This window comes from Atta colombica, unplaced genomic scaffold (genome assembly GCF_001594045.1).
Source record: "Atta colombica isolate Treedump-2 unplaced genomic scaffold, Acol1.0 scaffold238, whole genome shotgun sequence".
Lineage (NCBI taxonomy): Eukaryota > Metazoa > Arthropoda > Insecta > Hymenoptera > Formicidae > Atta > Atta colombica.
The window spans coordinates 2,557,980-2,578,203 of record NW_017259336.1 but is presented as its reverse complement, the minus strand read 5'-3'; the positions used below and the strand labels follow the sequence as shown (position 1 = coordinate 2,578,203).

Genomic DNA, 20,224 nt, shown 5'->3' with positions numbered 1-20,224 from the left:
ATATATATATATCTTTAATAAACACGGCGAGTAAAAAATAAACGCTAAATAAATAAACGCTTTGTTCGTATTTTAGTGTTTGAAATTAAAATGGAATTATTATTATTTTACACTTGTCTATTTTAATATTTAATCGATTTCGTTAATATGATGGCCCTTTCACAACGCGTTCGTGTTTCGCGCATCATAAAAAATGTGTAAAATCTTACGTTTTGCGGGCGAATGATCGGCATAAAAAGGAGTATTACTCATATATAACAATATTTCTTCATATATAACAGACATATAGAGGGATAAGGCTACAAAGTTTCCTTGACTACGGGTGGGTGTACATACGGGTGGATGTTAGAGATGGAAAGAATTTAATCCTAAATCGTCTCGAATTAAATTACGCGTAAATTAAACTTTTAATAAAACTCCTAAACGGTCGTGATTTAAATCTAAATTTGCATATGCTTTTTCCTAATTTTAATTCCGGTCACCTTAAATGTGTTAAATAAAAAAATATGAGTAGATATAGGAATACGAGTATTAAAGATAAAAATCGGATAGAAATAAGTAGAATACGGGTAGGCAGGAATACCGGTAGGTACTTTGATCATCTTTAGGATGTCCTTTGAAGATCTATGCTGTACGGAAAGTAAAAAAAGAGGACTGTCTATTTTAATCGACGGGGGGGATGGAGAGCCTCTACAGATTAACTTGTTTTTTCTTTGAAATTTTAAATGAAGGGTATATAGTTTCTATAGGGAAAATGGATTAACCTGTATTAAAGAAACATTTTTATTTTTATAATATATATTCTGCATAACACTGCATACAGGACAAAATTTACATAAAAGGAAATAACAATTCATGTTGATTTTAAACATTAAATCATAGATAATTGAGAAATATTTTATAATCCTTTTCTTCCTCACACACATAACATACATACATATATATACACGCACACGAACACAATATTTTTATACGGAAATGTGTTAAATCCTTGTAAATTATGTCAATATCATGACAGTTTAAAATTTATAAGGCCATTGCGTATGAGTTCTTACAATGACTGTTACATTACAAACCAGAACTATTGTCAGAAATAGAGATGAATATTCTTAAATTCAGAATATTCAGCAATAGAGATGAAATTTTTTACTACAAAGATTTAATTAATTATCAAAAAGTTAAAATTTTTATTATATTGTGGTTCAGCTGAAAAAGGTAAATGTTATGAACATCTTTAATGCGATCAATTACAAATTGATCGTATTAAAACTGTACGAATTATCATGGCAATTATCATTTTGGAAAGTATTATGTCGAGAAAAATACATAAATCGATTATCTAGATTTTAGGCTATTTAAATTCTCAAAATATTAAAAAACGTATTTTAAAAGGTTTAGAGTATTAAAAATGAAAAAAATCAATTTTTTTTTTAATCCATGTCAAAGGAAAATATCTTTTTAAATCAATCGTCAATCGGGCGATCTTTGATTAAATCGGCTTAAATCAATTATCAATTAAATTATCTTTAATTGAATTCACTCATATCAATTATCAATTAAATGACTTCTGATTAATTCTTCTCAAATCAACTGTCAACCGATTTTCGATTAATTTAACTCAAATTAATCGTTAATCGAATTGTTTTTATTTGAATTAATTGTTATATTAATTGTTATATTAATTGTCAATCCAAAAGTTTCGTTTAAATATATTCAATATCAGTTATTAATTGAATTGATTTTTAATTACATTCGTTCTTGTTAATTATAAATCTTAGAAGTTTTAATTGATAATAGAATCAACCCTGATTAAGATTTTTATCTTAAAATTTTCAAAGAATCCGCTCTTAAAAGGGAATTCTGTGATGTTAATACATTCTGTATATGCATATAGGATGCTCCCTAATTATTGATACAATGATTGTATCTACAAGTAGAGCGGATTAAACTGAGTCGCAAAGTTTTGTCGTCGTACCAGTTTGTATTTTTTTTGCAATAGTTAACAAAAAATTAATTACTAACAAATCGCCAAATAAATCTGGCCTAAATTTAGGCACGCGGCGAGATACGGTCTCATAATAGTTGTTAAGCGCGCGAAGAGTTGTTTACTACAAGCGGTACTTAATGGTTACGCACGAACAACACGTGCTGCTGGACCCCGCTGTAAGCTATGATTGTCCCCTGTCTTTCTTATCAAAATGAAATCTAACAGCGTAGGAAAAATGTATTTAAAATTAAAGTATTCAATAGTACAAGGCACAATTAGAATTAATAAAATAAGGGACTACGACTCAGAGCTAGACGTTAATACTAAATTATTAAGCCGATAATACTTGTTATAGAATAACAAACATTTTTTTTTTATTGGGTCTCCTGGCGAAGAAAAATTTTATGAGAAAGTAGAAAAAAATTATATAGATTGAGACAAGATCTTAATATTTTTTAATAGAAAGAGAGTGAAATATTCGTAATGAGACGTAGAATTTCGTCGTAGAAAAGCATTATTTGTTTCGATACAAGATACGAAAAAATATTTCATAAAAATATAATACAGTATCAGAAGACGTATACAGAAAGGGCGGAGGATTTCTTAGTTTTTCAAATAAACAATGCTATTCTACGTCCCACTACGAATATCTAGGAGAAACTAAGAATTTCTAAGATTTTGTCTCAATGTATGTATATTCTGTTCAATGAGAGAATGACCTCAGATCGGACGAAAATTCATCCGTTTTACGCAGGTCTTCATAGCGTTGTACAGCGTTACATTGTTTGCTATGCGCAAACTGAGGTCATTCTTTCGTTGAACAGAGTATAATTTTTTGTAACAATTTTTTTCCTAGGGGTGCCTTGTCAACTATGGTGATTATTAAAAAAGGTTAGTTGAGTTTAATGTTTGAATTTTTTATCCATTATTTTTCACTTAACTGCCATCATATATATATGTACAGGATCGGCGATATATAAATTCTAACAAACATAAATTTTTAACGAGTTTTTTATTGGCGATATCTTAATGAATAATGCTGCATGCTCTGATAGTCTGATTCTCGACGAAATTTCATTCTTTTTTCTGGGCGATCAATTAAATGTGGCACAGGACCACAATTAATGTGAAGATAGACAAATACGTATAATTATCTAAATATATATATATATATATATATATTTTTTTATTATATATATATATATATATATATATATATATGTATATATATATATATATGTGTATATAAAATATGTACATACGTGCACGCATATAATTTACGAGTTTTCTTATGTAAATGTAGAAGTACAAAAATTAGAGATATACATAGATTATAGAGAATAGACGTTAAGATCCAAAAGGCTGTCTAATTCGTGTGAGTCGTTTTACAATCGTTTTGAATTTTTGTTTTGCAATATATAATGATCAAATATCATGAGTTCGATCGATAATGTCGGATCCGGAAATTTCACACACGATTTGATCCGATTGCATTCTGTAAAATAAATTTTCTATGGAAAGAATAAAAGAAGTTTACAGGGACTTATTCTGTAAAAATCACTTAAAAATTGAAGCCAAATTGTACTTTTTTAATAAATAGAATGCTACGAAATTAAGAAAAAAAGATAAAGATTTCATGCTTGATTGATGATTCATAATAATAACAAATTCGACTCACACTACATATACCGATATACTACCGATTTACTTTTCATCTACAAAATGATGAAATTTTTTTTTTTATTAAAATAGATTGCTTTTGTCGATTATAGTAATTTGAATTTATGTGCATTAAAATTATTTTAATTTTTTGGATTTAATTATTTGTCGTGATGTAATCCGCAAAATCATAGAATTTAAGATAATAACGATTTTTTTATTATCCTCATCAACAAAATCCGATTAATATGGTATTGAATCTCATTTCAATGTTCCACTAAATTATAAAATATTGGATTATTTTTGCGCCTTGGTTATAACATAAATATATATTAAGTAATGTATTCATCAATTGAAGAAATGGTACACGTAACATAGCAGACTCGTAATTCAGAGGTCCCAAGTTTGATCTCACTCTAAGATAAGTGTATTTTTTAAAACCAATTTAAATATCTAATTCAGGTAAAATCACCATACACTAAGTATAGACATCTTGTATAAACTATGTACTAAGTATAAATATCTTGTATAAAATAATTTCAGTTAAAAAATATAAGTCTTAAATATGAATCACTGTTTTTTAAATCGTGTGAGAATCTATTAAAACCGTTGTATTAAAATCGATTTAAATGTTATCCGCAAGACCATAGAATTTCGGATTACAATGAACGGATTACTTTGTCATCCTTATAATATTGGCAGAGTCTAATTCACATTGCATTAAAATCAATGTAATTATAACTTATGAAGTTCTATAATTTCGAAGTGATTTTATCACTCGATGTGTGTGTGTGTGTGTGTGTGTGTGTGTGTGTGTGTGTGTGTGTGTTTTATCTAATGGGTTTAAATCGAATTTAATATCTTATTTTCAGTGCAAAAATCCCGATTCAGATTACTTCTTTTTTTAAATCGGTTTTAATCGAATATTTTTGGTAGTACACTCAAAGAAGATAAAATTATAGTGCTTTAAAAAGATATAAAGAAGTATTATAAAAATATGCAATAAAAAATATAGACTTCCATTTAAAAAATTTAACTGACCTTGACTTTAGCGACACCAGATCCAAGATCAAAGTCATAAGTCTAGATAATAGATAAATAGATATTTTTATACTTTATACAAATTTTAAAACACTTTTTTTAACTTACAATTTTCGAGATTTTTCAGGGTTTCCATACCCTATATTTTTCATTACCCTATATTAATAAGAATTCATATAATTAAATGTCTAAAATAGAATTAGAAAAAATTTACGTAAGAGATCCCAAAATTTCTATTTTAAATAATTGAATTATTTAATTCTATTTAAAAAAAACAACAAAGAAATTTGTAGTTTTTTAAGAAAATATTACAAACTTGGATTAATCATGATTTCAAAACTAGTAATTTAACACGTTACAGAATAATTCCCTTTAATTCGTTTAATGTTTACAAGAATATCTGACATTTATTCTTAATTATTATTGAAATTAAATTCGCATTTAAGCTGTTTTAAGCTGTAGATAAATTTAAAAAAATTTTGAAGTATAAATCACAAAGAAACAGGCAATATATATCGCCATATATAGGTCATTTGACATACAGCAACAACTTTTTAAGGGATAATTGTATGGAAAGATCTAGCATTCTCCTTTATATGTTAATTTACAATATTCTTAAGACTAATCTATACGTTAAACTCTAGTAATAGTCAAAACTTGTGACCCTCAGTTTTTAAAAGGCAATGGATTATATATATCCAAAGAATCAATATGTTATATTTATTAGGAAGTTATGGCAATTATGTAGGATTGTATTACTTTTTTTACTGATGCAACGAAATCATTGTATCTACCAAGTCTTGTCCTCAAATTAATTCCGACATTATCGAATACCATAATCGGACTTTGATTTTTCATCGCATGGGCTGCATTGCACATGAAATGTATCATAATCGATCGATTGATTAGCATGTCAGTGAAAAAATACATTCTGCATCTTCATTTACAGCGATAATTGTGCATCAACTTTGTGTATTTTATGGTAATTATTTATATACGACATTTGATGTATAAATTAGTGTAGAAAAAGCGATATAATGTTAAAAATATTCAAAATTTATGAATCATTTCTAAAAAGAAGTCGATAAATATTTTTATAATAAATGAATTGCGCGAATGATAAAAAAATAAAAAGCGTTCCATGTTTTGCTAATAACTGCATGATTGATTTCGAAGTGATTGTATAGCGTTAAGCGTTTATAGTTTAGTTCCATAGATTAATTTGTAATATAAATTCTAAGAGAGAAAAATATTTAAAATATTCATAAAAGAGATCCAAAATGAATTTAATTGCTTTGAAAGAGTAAATTTCATAGAAAGAGATATGTAACAGAACACATAATTTTGTTTCGCATTTCAGTCAGCCGCAATGATTCTCCTTAATTAGGAGAAATCTCCTATCTATCTATTTAGAAAGAAGATTTAATTGCATGTTGAAGTCGATTGCATTTTCACGATTTCTCAAGTAATAATCTAAACGTAAAATTTACCTGATGCGTTCTAATTATCCATATCACAATTTACGTAAACGATGGTGCAGATCACTTTGGAGCTCATTCGTACTTGACAATGAAGTTAATATAATGATTAACTGAATAATTGTAATAATTGGTTTGCGCGATTCAGTAGTATACATACATACAATAAATTGCATCATCAACAACATCGCGTGTTCTAAATGACCGTTAACAATAAATAGGGTGCTCTTACAGTATGCATCTTTATGGGATTTTATCTTATTTTATATAGATTATATCTGCATATTCTCTTTCCAACAATAAATACATCAAAGAAGGGCGGGCGTAACACAGAATTTTATATATGAGAAGATTCCAGGTCATAATCATTTGAGACTGTTTCGCAAATCATTATTCCAATTACTTTTGAGTGGAACGCGTTCTATTTCTACTTCCTGAGAGGATGCCACATAGCGATCGGACGTCGCAAGGCCATTAGCATTTGTCTCCAATGAGCCAATGCTTTTCCCATCGAGGTAGATCCTATAATGATGTGCCCTACGGAGTATGTCTTGGAATTTGTTCCTTGGTCACCGTTTATTTCTGCCACTGTCAATCTCAATTGTATAGTCTGCGAAGAAAGACAATCATAATTATTTGATAAAGATATGTTTAAAGAGAAAGGATATAATCAAGTACTTTAGATAGAAAATATAGATTTATTTTTACATGTAATATTCATTAAAAAATTTAATAAGAAAATTTATCTGCTAAATAAATATTATCAAATAGAAAATATTGTTATTAATCCGAAATTTTTAGCTTTAGCAATTCGTATTTATAAACATTACTCTTTTTGGGAATTAAATCATGTTTTTACTGTGATTATGAAGATTGTTGTTATTAAAAAAAAAATGAAAATTTAATCAAAACCTGTAAAGTATGCGCTGGCACATTGAATATTATAGCCTCGTTGAAGATTGGACTTTTTTCACCTTTTTTTACAGATGTTCTCTTTTTATGCATTTTTTTCCCTTGTTGAAGAAGATATACCTTAATAAAAAATATTATAACATTTTTAAAAATCTGTTTATCGAAAGATGCACATATAAAAATGCGATGCCTGAATTACCTTGACGAAGAAATCACCCGAAGATGAATTTGCGCCGTGCAAATTGCGCGCTTTAACTACTACGAGGGTGAGTCTCTCCGCCGTTGGCAAGTAACTGAGAGAGAACATCAATTCTCCTAAATGAGGAATGGGTAAAGCAGATCCACTGAGTGCTAGCCAAGTCGTAGCTGGTGGTCTAGCTGCGGGTCCAAGTTTCAAATTGGCTTCGCCAATTAAAGACGCGCCGCCACTGATATTAGATTCATCAGAAAATACCTGAATAATAAAAAAGAGAATTTTATTTGAATTCAAATCTGAAATCATCTAAATTAACATTTAATAGAAAAATATTATAATTCATTCGTTTACCTCAACAAGAAGTGTTTTGCCTGTTGGGCCTTCATCGAGAGGAAATAAAAATTTCTCTTGATAACTAGGCGATGGACTTCCTCTATAAATTCTTGTTTGCACATGGGTCTGCCTATCGGGTAGTAAACATACTCTACAAAGAAAAAATAATCTTTGAATATTTCCTAAAAACTTAATTAATTATTAATCAGTTGTCTCTAAATTAATTTTTTTTATTTATTTTTTATTTTAAAAGAATTACAAAATATAAATTTATTGAAATATGTCATAAAGAATATCGCAATATGGCGTGCAGTAATAAGAGATTCTATACTTATATGCTAGAATCTATATTGGATGAATCAAGACGATCGAACAAGAGATTATTTCACATGCAAAAATATGTCGAAAATGTAGAATAAAAATGTTTATGATGCTTCGTTTTCGTAATAATTAAATTTTAATTCATTGTTCTATGCGATGATGTTCCATTTGGTACGCTATAGGTACACTCACTACACCATACTATCTCTCGCATATCACTTGGAGAAAACAATATCAATTGATCTAGATTTTGATAAATTATATATATTTATAAAAATATATATTTTTATATATTTTTATAAAAATTATATTTACACAACAAGAAATAAAATCTACAATGGTCAAAGTTGCATCTTAGACGCTTAAATATTTCCATGTGAATTTATATACTACATATGTAGCCATTTTGAACTGCGCGCCGAATTGATTTTTTGGACTTAGAAACGAAATTAAATTACAATAGTAATATTACAAATTATATTGATAAGCAATTTAATAATTTGATGTTCTATTAGGCATCCTATTAGAGAGATCTTAAGGTTGTAAATAAATTTATTGCGAAAAATATTACTTCGGCCAGAAGTCGAACTCAGATCTCTCAGCATTCCTTGCGAGCGTTTTACCTTTAGACCACCGAGGCTTTGGTAATATTCTTTGCAGTAATCGATATATATTATAGGAACATACTCATTTTTTAAGTAGCGTGTATAGGTAAACAATAATGAACGATTATTAAGACGTATAATGTAAATACATAAAAACAAGTAAGAGATAAAGTCTATAACAATCGAAGCTGCATTTTAGACCGTTAATAAGTTTTAACTCTACAATAGAAGTCGTAGCGATCGTAGAGTTTTAAGTCATAGAAAATTGACCAATCACCGTCAAATATGTGAAATAATCAACGTTATACGGTCATAAATCATTTGTTAAAACGTTTTTTTCAATATAGAGGAGAATTGCGGTAGAGGAGAGTTGCTGAATGCGTACTTATTTTTTATTATATTTTCTATTTGGCACTGTTTTGTATGCAAATGAACATTAGAAATTATAGCATAAGCATTTCGGATACTTATTCTTATATGTTTAAATAACAATGTTTTAATAACAATTAATTTGTTATAAATCTTTTTGTAACATTCTATAAAAGATAAATCTTTTAAATTGTATTTTCTTTGAAAGTTTTGAATTTATTAACAAAAATATTGTAATTAAAAGTGTAAGATTAATAAAGGAAATCATTAACTTTTTAATTAATATTTATAATAATTAACTATAATCTTTAATTTTATAATTAATTTAAAAAGATCAAGTATTTTATAATTATTAAATAACAATAGTGAAAAAACAAATGACGTCAAAATAAAATTGGCTGAAATATTTTTTGGCACTTGACAATTGGCATTTATATTTATATCAATTATTAATTTTATTATTGTCAATTATCAATTTTATCCTGTAATGGTACGATTTAGGAAATTTGATGTATTTTTTAAAAATATCGATTTTTATGTATATACAAAATAAAAATATGTATAAATATATTAATGTATAAACATGTATATACAATAAATAGAAAATATTCTGCAATAAATCTTCTTTTATGAAAATACAAAAATTTATAATAAAATTAGATTACGTTATTATCAGCAATATAAGTTGATCAAATATCAGATATTCCTGATTTTTTTAAAACGTCGCTAACATCCATAAAACAAGATTACTTTTTTTCTATATTATTCATTTCTTATTTATTTTATATTATTGTTGTCAAATGTTGCTTATTAAGTAATATAAAATATTGATGAAGTAAGATTTAAGAGACCAGTACGCATTCGTTAACTCTTCCCTACTAGTACGCAAAGAAAACGTTTACCTTACGAAAGTATCTTGCGCAGAAGAGCCATCAGCGGCAACAAGATCTCTGGCTTCTAAGACGCTTACAGCCAGATCGCCTTCACAGTCGTTTCCACGACCACTCCATCTTTCATATTCGAGTCCGACACAAATGTGACCTACGATGGGTGCTTCTTCCAAATCGTTTAAATTGACGCTAGTATCGGAACATACGCTTTCACAACTGATAGCTCTTTTTAAAGTGGATTCATCGGGAGGTGGTTCCGGTTCGGGACCTAAAGAACTTCGACGATTTCCTGATCTGGCATTATTGTGATCGTTTATCGCATAACCCAAATATGACTCCTCCAGACTCTAAGAATCACAAATGATATACTTCTTATTTTATACTGTTTGTGAAGTGATTTGTAATGTTTTTGAAGAAAATTTATCATTGCCTGTGAAAGTCTTCTCTTCAATTGCACTTCCTCTAAAGCGACGTACAGTTCTTGGCTACTTCTTCTCCTACAAAAGCGGATTATGCAAATATACATACACACGGATATACATGCATTATAACATGAATATATTTCTATTTTATAATTCAATTTCATTGAAAGACAGATTATAATTTAAAGAATATTGTGTAATTTTTTATGATAATGTCCATACCTCGAGAGATCGGTAGCGTCAAGTTCTATATATTCGTGGATGCCATTTAGCCTTTCTATACTTTTACGTCTTTGTTCAAGACTATTAAAAATATCCTAGAAAGTTATTTTTATTATGAAATTAAATACATTGTACCATCAAATATTTTTTATCATCTATATAATCCAATTTCTTCTTTATTAAAAAAAGGTATATACCTCTGATGTGCGGGTAAAACTGGGATCTGATAAATAAGACTCGTGATTATGATCTTTAAGCAATAGGGGAGACGACGGTGGATCTTGTAGACTGTTGTACACCTGCAGGTAAAAAAACAAAATTAAAAACAAGGCAAAAAGAAGAATAAATTACACTATCCGACATTTTTAAACTTTTTTTCAGGCATTTTAAGCAATGGAAACTGATTTCGCGATAGAGTTTTTTGTCCTAGATTCTAAATCTGAAGAGAAAAGTAGTAAATTGACTTTAATTTTTGAAAAAATATAATGGAATAAAAAATGCAAAAAAGAGATTTTTGATTATTTTTTAGTATTAGTAGAAAAATAATGCGAGCCAGTAGAATTTCGAATTTTTTTAAGAGGGATAAACGAAGTCTTTTAAGCTTAGTCTTTTAAAATGCGAAAAATCCGATGTTATGTTATTGGAATATTCAAGACTACTTCTATAGGAGCGCACACCAATTCTAACACAGATTTTCCTTTCCGCATGTACTGTTCTCTCCTGTTCTCTTTCAATATGTTTCTTATTATTAATCTAGGTATTTTTATAAGTATTTTTGTCTCTTACGAATCGGATTATAGCCTTTATAGCGTTTATTAGTAATTAACTAGAATAGCTACATTAAAATAGCTTACTGACACATTATAATACCGATATCATATGATACCGTATGACAAATGATGTGAGCTAGGATACTCACAAAAAAAGCACTTCAATTTAGAGACAAGGAACAAGGATACTCATACAAAAGCACTCGGATTAATAAGAGGCATGTTGAAGAACGCGTCTAGAGGAAAAAAGCGTGTACTAGAATTGATGCGCGTTCATATAAGAAAATCTGTTCCCGAGTACTCTAAAGTCATAACATCAGATTTTTTACTTCTTAGTTTAAAAAAGCAAGGTTCAAGCTTTCATTTTATCCTTTTTAGGTTTAATTTGTGCGTTGCTTCTCTATGAATGAAAAAAAACAAAAAAACCATGTTTTTTTTTGCATTTTTAATACTTTTTTTTTAAACTAGATCCAATTTACTGCTTTTCTCTTTAAATTCGGATTCTAAGGAAAAAAACGTATCAAAATCAGTTTTCATTGCTTGTATCAAAATTTGTGTCGAACAGTGTTTCAAAAATGTTATATTAAATAAAAAGCATAAAAGTAAATTATAGTACTTCTTGCGCTGTTCTATGAGCTTCAAGATTTAATTCAGGACTATAAAGATCAGAACTCCGTCTTGAAACATCGAGACCAGACAGGTCTGAATCGGTTTCCGCATAAATTTCTCGCATATCTTGCATGTATTCGGCTTCCTGTAAATGTTCTTCAGTGCTATCATTCATGAATGTCGGCGGCGATGTCGATGGAAATGCAAATTGCTGTACTTGCTGTGCTGAGGAGAGTACCGAACTACGAACAAAAAAGATATTCTAAGTCAATATAACAAAAAATTAATGAAAATTTTTAAGAATCTTTAGAAGAGATAGAGCAGAGGAAAGTTGCCGATACTAACATAGGTCTCTTAAAGAAATACTTTATTTCTCAAAAATCAACTATTACATTTTCTTAATATTGACAAAAACATGATTTGTTTGAATAATTTAAAAAGATAAAATAATTCATATATTTATGCTTGATTCTATACAAAATCAACTAAAAATAATTTTCCAAATGCGAAACTAAAATTCTTACAACTTCTTTTGTAAATTGTATAATTTATAATATATGACTATATTATTGATAATATTACATTGATAATATTTTATACGGGATGAATAAAAGTCCCGGTGAAATATCTCGAAAACAAAGTATTCTTGATAAAAATGATTCAGACAAAAGTTGAAGGGTTTAAAAAATCTATTTGCTAATCATATCGTTCGATCTTGGGTGGCGTCGTCAAGGTCAAGTCAAGGTCACATTGATTTTTTTAAATTTATTCTATTTGTTGTTCTAAAATCAAATAGCTGATATTAAAAGCTTAAATAAAGTTCATCTTTACAATGTTATTCAAAATCATGACCTAAATAATATTTGTTAAGATTAAAGTCATTGGAAATTGTTCCTCTTATTTTCATTTTTACGTCAAAATGAATTTTTAGTACAAGAATGATAAGATTCAATCGCCTTGACAAATGTCCAGTGCATGATCCTGAACAATATTTAAGAAATTTTAATCATCAGTCGAATATCTTGGGTAATACTAATGATACTGTAATTTTCAAACTTTATAACTCGAATTGATCTGGAACAAGTCAGATTAAACTTAGTGGAGAGATGATTATCCGTGTCTTCGATTGTTTAATGGACACAATTAGAATGAAAATTGAGTCATCAATCTGTCTGGATGCACTACATCTATACTCTCTGTTATCAAACAGTTTACATCTGTCCTGTTTGTACTTTGTGTTTCATTCAAGAGTTCTTTTTTTATACTAGTGTTCTTTTATTTCGAAGTGCGCGATCACGAAACTGTGAGGTCGACCATACGTATAATAATATTATAAATTTAATTTTAGTCCCTAGAAGAAATCGACTTTCCGATATAATGTTTGAAACACTAGTGATTTTAAAAAAGCAATTGACAAATAGCAATTGTTCAAACATTTTTATAAGTACTACATAGATAGTATTACAGTTTGATGTAAAATATTATTATATATTAGATAAAAATAAAATTTGTTCACGCCATTTGTTTTTTTTTATAAGAAGTTTAAAAAGTATCTTTTAGATACTTCTATACTGTACCTGTGTTTATACGTAGATAATTTTTTAAAAATGCATTTATACCTCTAATTAGATTTTTTCCATCTTATAAGTGTAGATACTTATAATGCTTAGATATATGTAGATATATAATATCTACCTAGATATATGTAGATATCTATACCTAGATACCTTTCAAAAGGTATTTGTTACAACATTGCCCTCTTGAAGTAAAAAATTTGTCCAAAACATTTGTCGTTATAAACCTTGGTTTTCGTGAGAAATCAATACATCACTAAAATGGCTCACTCTGTATATACAGTTATTTTTGCACTATATCTGTATGTAGTTGTATTCAGAATAAAGTTCACGTATTATCAATACAAAAGTGTTGTCTTCAGTTGCGGAATATTCGTAGCGATTGCTTTATCGCGTTTAAATATAAATCGTACAGTATGAACAATAGAAGAGATCAAAATTGAGTTTAATTATTGAGAGAGAGAGAGAGAGAGAGAGAGAGAGAGAGAGAGAGAGAGAGAGAGAGAAAATTGTTATATTTTATACAGAGAAAATCGCCCGCAATAGTTCAGAAAGTGATTCGGGACTGAAAAAAAAGAAAAAAGCTATATGAACATAAGGCATCTTCCTACTAAAATAAAAAAAAATTTTAATAAAATAAAAATAAAAAAAATGAAATAAAATAAATAAAAAAAGGAAATGCCAAGCGGACTATGCTTCCACATGGTGCATTCTGGATAACGCCAAAATAGTCCAAAATGTAGTTATTTATATTAAAACACTATTAATAAATCATGATTGTGAGTATGAAAAATAAATTGCAATTTTTTAAACATAAAAATGGTTATAACTTGGAAATTACTTAATTCCGGATCTATATTTATATAGCTTTTTTCTTTCTTTTTGGATCCCGAATCATTGCCCGAAGTATTGCGGGCGATTTTTCAATACCCTGTATCAGATGTTGAAAATACATCTACTTTTATCAATTTTTAATAACTCACTTATAAAACTCCGAAGCATCTATGTAGCTCTGTGAAGTAACCGATCTGAGTGCGCTGAAGATTCTTTCACCAGTTGTTGGACTCTTCTTTGTAATGTTCTGAGATGGGTCTGGAGGAGCGGGTGGTGGCGGTATCGGACTCAAAATCGATTCGCTCGCAATTTTCGTTTCGTCCACTATCGGTTCTTGAATTGTATTTGCGAATAATATCGATTCACGATTTGAACGTGTCTGACACTCATTCATGGATTCGTAGACAGGAAGATCGGGTAAGCTCTGAATATATTGCGAGACTCGCTGAAGATTGTGCGACTTGGACAAATCGCTGTGAAATATGTACGAATCAATATCTTCTTGATGATCGGAAGTACTTTTGAATGGAGTCATCTCGATGTTTTGCATATCGTTATTTTTTCTATTAAGATCGCCGTTCAATTCTTCGCTATTCTGAAGCATCTTAGAAATGGTCTGTGGTCCGTATATTGATTCCATGATTATCTGATTAGCTGAATTCGACGAATTCGTCATGTTGAAGCTATCTGAAAATCCTCTGGATTCATTCCTCGTATATGATCGCATGTGATTCCTTTGAACAGTCTCGTAACTATCGTAACTTCTATTGACTTCTTCGTCATTTAACTTGTCACGAGAGTTATCTATGGATGCGTTTACATCGTATCTAAGCCATGCAGGCTCTTTGGAAGGAGATTTAAATTGCCTGTAAAATCGACATACAAAATCGAATAAAAAACGGTTTTATGGTTTTAAACTTTATGATCCAGCTAAATAAATTATATTCGGAAAAATAGGAAAAAAGTTATACCTGATTAATCTAGAATCTACATGGTTCTGACTGGAGTAAGGCGTCATTTGGATGCTCTCCGCTATCATCTTTGCATTGTCGAACACGAAGGTGGGATGCTCGATCGACTGGAAAGGATCGTGATTCTTCAGCGGTTCACTCTGAAAGAGAAACACGGACGGACCGGGGGCTCTTGATCGAATCGATCCTCTTTGCAATGATGGCGGTGGTGTCAATGGACTGGCTTCGTGCATTCTGATATAATCGATAGTACTTGGTGTCTGAAGCGGCGATGGCCTCGGACGAGCGGTCGGTCGTGGTTGAGGTGCGGGCCTCAACGGTTGAGGTGGTATCGTGCTGCCGCAAAGAGGCGGATGTAGATCCCTGTCGACAGCCTCAAATCTGTATAGCATATATGTGATGGTGTAATATATTTTTTTTACCTCACCTCTCCTCCTGTCTAGGAGCGTTCAACTTTTCACGCAAAGCAAGATCCGTCCGCATAAAAAGTCGTTATGCCCCTTGGCAAGGGGAAAATGGGGTGGACCTCGCTTCGCATGGAAAGTCATCGTACACCCCTAGACAGGGAGGGAGATGGAGGGGTGGATCACGCTTCACGTGGAAAGTCATATTAATAAGCCGCTGGGCAGGTAGGAGATGGGGTGGACCTCGATTCGCGTGAAAAGTCGGACGCCCTTTGACAAGTGGGTGGTGAAGTGGAACTCGCTTTGCGTGGAAAGTCGGACGCTCCTTAGCAGGGGAAGATGTCGAGTGGACCTCATTTTGCGTGAAAAGTCGAATGTCCCTAGACATAAGACAGGTGAATAGGTGGGATGGACCTTGCTTCGCGTAGAAAATCGAACGTTCCTATATAATCTGAGAGGAAAGGTGGGATGGACCTCGTTTCATGTGGAAAGTCGAACGCCCTTTAGCAGGGGAGTGTTGAGGTAAACCTCGTTTCGCGTGAAAGTCGGACGCGCCTAGACAAGGGAGATGTGGGGTAAATCTATCTTCGCGTGAAAAGTCGGACGCCTCTTTGCAGGGATGGGGGATGGACCTCGCTTCGCGTAGAAAGTCGGACTTTGTTATATTCTTCTGTGCAGTTTATATTCATTTCATTGTTAATGAATAAATTACTAAGAAAGATACACACAACTTATTTTGAACAGGTAATATAGCAATAGAAGTGCATGCAGCTTATATATGATATCACATAATTACAAAATATTTATTATACTTTTTTGTTAGTAACTTTTTAGCAAAGAACGAACTCGAAATAAAACTTCTTAAAGGTTACTGAACATTTTGAATATATATCAAGATTACAGTTATTGGAATCCAATTTTGTCAACATTTACCATATATTTATTAATTACATGTACGTATTGTACAAATAGATTCTGTATAGAAGCAAAAACAGTTTCTTAATATCATTGCAATATTTTGTAATCTTGAATGGTATTGAGAGGATCATCATGGAACATCTTTATCATTTGTCATATTATCATATTTTCGTTAAGATTTTCAATTATTATTACTTAAAATTATTTCAGGAACACATTATTTTTTAAGAAGTGATTATTGCATTCTGTAGATTGTTCATATCTTTTTTCTTCTTTGAGTAAACAAAATTTTTAATATTATTTACATTAATAAGTAAATGCTTTTAGCTTAATTGTAATATGTAAAGGATATTTATAATTGAAAAAAATAGTTATAATGTGATTTAATTCATTTGATTAATTATACGATATTTATAAAATACGATATTTATAAAATTTTAATTATTTGTAATCTAACCTGGTAAAAGCGCCTTGTGCATCAAGCCGGATGTCGCTATCGCTGTGCAACAGATGTTGAGAGGCATTTCCAGTCTGGCAATATAGACCTGGTATTGTCTGAGCAGTTGGATGCTGAGCCTTTACCAACCCTACCTTTAAATAATATTTACTATAATTGGACATCATTTAAAATGATATAATGATAGTCTATAATAATATTAGACAACAAAAGAAAATTTTAATTCTGCATTTGGCATTTTTGCTTTAACATATGCAAAGTGATTTGAAATAAACGTTTGTCCTTAAATATGTTCAACATTCAAAATCAAATATAAGATATCTGAAAGGTATCTTATGTTCGATTTTAAACATATGTACGTTCTGCCTGGATAAGATATTTTTCAGAAATTTTTATAAATTTAAAATAAAAAAAATATTTTTATATTTTAAAATATTAGAAATTATATATTTTTACCAAAGGAAATCCAAATATAATTTGTGTTTTGAATTACATTACCTTTTCTTCCCGTGGTGCCCAAAGCCAGGAAAGCCTCTGTCTCCATTCCTCGCAAACGCTCCAAAAATTCCTGGTGCTAAATTGCCATCCCGTGCAATATCTACAAGAGAGAGACGAGACTAAATATAGAAACTAATTGCTAATTATCTATGTTATTGATCATCAATCATGAGATAGCTTATTTAAAATTGTAATTCAGAAATATCGAATTGTTAAAGTAAAAAGCATTCAAATTAAAAAAATAAAATCCATAAAATTGTTACACAATTCATTTATATAGAACTTTTGATTGTTGTTTGTTGTAATTCTGAATAAATTTGTCAAAACATTTTATTTTAGTTTAACATTTAATAACAAAATTATACTTTAGAAGTCTAAAGGTAATTTTATTTTATAATTATTTTTAAAAATTATTGTATTTTCTAAACAAAAGCCACAAATATGATTCTCAATTTTTATTAAAAATTTTTACTCTATTGATTGGATCGATGTTATTTTTTGTGTCTTATTTATTACATTAAAATTTTATTATATTGTTATTATTAATGTTACCTTTTGCAAAGGATAAGTGTGACGCTAGCAGAAATGACAATAATTAATGCTACTGCAAGTCCGGTAAAAACCCAACTCATTTTTTGAATTCCAAATTCAAAAAATCCTACGAGATTGTGAAATCTGAAATATATAAATTTACGATACAGGGGAATGTGGTGCACTTAAGGAAAAGTGGAATATTTGTTATAAAAAATGTTTTAAGTATTATTATTATTATTATTATTATTATATGTTGTTATTAAATGTTGTTTATTTGATTCTATTATCAATGTTGCCGCATTAAAGTTATTATTATTATATTATTGAAGTTATTATTATTATATTATTGTTTATCTATTAATACTGAGAATAATCTAATATTAGGTTGAAGCGTTCGTTTTTTTTACTATTTTATTTGAAATATATTATGTATTAAAAATCGATATTGAATATCCAGCTTTAGCTCACAGTTTTCTGTTACATTTTTAATTATATGGTTTTACCTATTGGAAATGTAACGTTTTATTAATTATTTAATTTATTTGCTTATTTTGAATAAAAGATCTGCATTTTTTTATGTATGTTTAACTCTCTTTCTTTAATTTATTTTTAAATTTTAAAAGGTTAAGGGATGGTTATTCCATCTTCGGATAAATCATGTGTAATTTATCTAATGAATAAACAAAAGAATAAAGGAGTAAGAACATAAGACAGAGTTATATTCCTAATTGTGATTTAACCTGAAATCTAATTTAAATTAGAATTAAATCAGATTTTTATTTGAAAAATGCTTTTTAATATGATTTAATAAATCCAAAGTTTGAATTTTGATTCAAATTTAGCTCGTCTGAAATGAAGTGTTCAATCGTGGATCGAGCTATGACTATGAATACGGATCTTGAGTTAGAGTTAGAGAATGAGCTGAAGATTATCGAAAAATGGAGCAAACCTGAAACTAAAACAAGAATGGTTCGAAAAATTTTCGACCTGACACAAAAACAACGCTGTAAATATCAAATTGTTATAATTTTATAGACATTTTATAGACAAGTTTTATCCTGTGTACAGGGTAAAATTTTAGATAAATGCGTCATTAGTTTCTTTATTTCGGTCGTGTAAGGTAAGTTTTGATTCCGTTACTACAATGCACCCGTTCACACTTTTTTAATTACAGTCAACATTATGTAAATCTTAATCTTTTAAAATTTTAAATAAATTTTAAAGAACATTATGTAAATTGCGCTTCGAATTGGCAAATTATAAATACCGCAAGCATTGTATGCGCCATAATTAGTTCACACTTTTTCCTCTTTCCAAATACGAAGAAATGGCTTGCGAAAATATCTGCGGCTCAAATATTAAAATAAGCGATGAAACTAATGCTTCGAAGGTTTAGAAAACTCGTATTATATAAGTATAAAAAAGTTATTAGAATATCGTTGGAATAAGTATATTGAGCAGAAAGGGAACTATATTGGAAAATAAAAAAAAATTTACCAAAAAATCATATATTTTTTTTATTAGAGCAAAAACTTTTCAAATTACTCGTACATGAAAGAACAATATGAGGTTTAAGTTATATTTCCAACGAGAACGATTACGTGCAGCGTAAAGCAACTACGCGAGAGAAATATGAATGCGCGAACACCTGCTCTCCTTAAAGAGAGCGTCGTGTTTCCTATAATTTTCTTTTTATAATGTAAGACGATATTTTATATTGTGTAATTTTGTTGATGACCTACAAGTCAAGTGTAATGCGAAGTTGTTCGATTTGATATTACTTTTATAATAGTACGAGTTTAATTCGAGTTTGTCATATACGTCTCATTGTCAGACGTCCTATGTCGATCCTAATGTCGATTTAGACGGGTTGTGTCCGTCTTTGAAGAGTCGTCCTCAATATTCAATTTCATGTCGTATTATATTAACGACAGAACGTCGAATTGTGACCGATTTGATATCGCTACACATTTTCGTCGACACTACTTCCAAATCGATGGACATACACAACCGTACAGATGGATTAATATATGCAGTGAGCTCAACTATAACCTATGCTTATGCCAAATGCGCACATATTTCACGTTATTTTATCTATATTTGCCCGTTATCAATCACAATTCTATATTTTATTTTTCGCGAGAGAAACTTAAGATTTTTCATATTTTATCGGGTAAATTATAAATAAATTAAACAATTATATATAATAAATATATAATG

The 20,224-nt window shown here is 29.5% G+C and overlaps 1 protein-coding gene across 1 annotated transcript in view; it reads right to left on the bottom strand.

Annotated features, from left to right (window-relative positions):
* Positions 1 to 6,573: 6,573 nt before the first annotated feature.
* The window catches only part of LOC108688669, a 21,184-nt gene continuing 7,533 nt past the window's right edge, over positions 6,574 to 20,224 (bottom strand). The window contains 15 exon segments of the mRNA XM_018195003.1: positions 6,574 to 6,775; positions 7,078 to 7,197; positions 7,277 to 7,531; positions 7,625 to 7,757; positions 9,804 to 10,138; positions 10,249 to 10,288; positions 10,436 to 10,530; positions 10,633 to 10,734; positions 11,822 to 12,056; positions 14,372 to 15,088; positions 15,194 to 15,574; positions 15,720 to 15,977; positions 16,973 to 17,106; positions 17,471 to 17,570; positions 18,023 to 18,145. Of these exon segments, the coding sequence (XP_018050492.1) occupies positions 6,593 to 6,775; positions 7,078 to 7,197; positions 7,277 to 7,531; positions 7,625 to 7,757; positions 9,804 to 10,138; positions 10,249 to 10,288; positions 10,436 to 10,530; positions 10,633 to 10,734; positions 11,822 to 12,056; positions 14,372 to 15,088; positions 15,194 to 15,574; positions 15,720 to 15,977; positions 16,973 to 17,106; positions 17,471 to 17,570; positions 18,023 to 18,145 (3,211 nt within the window). The 3' untranslated portion in view covers positions 6,574 to 6,592.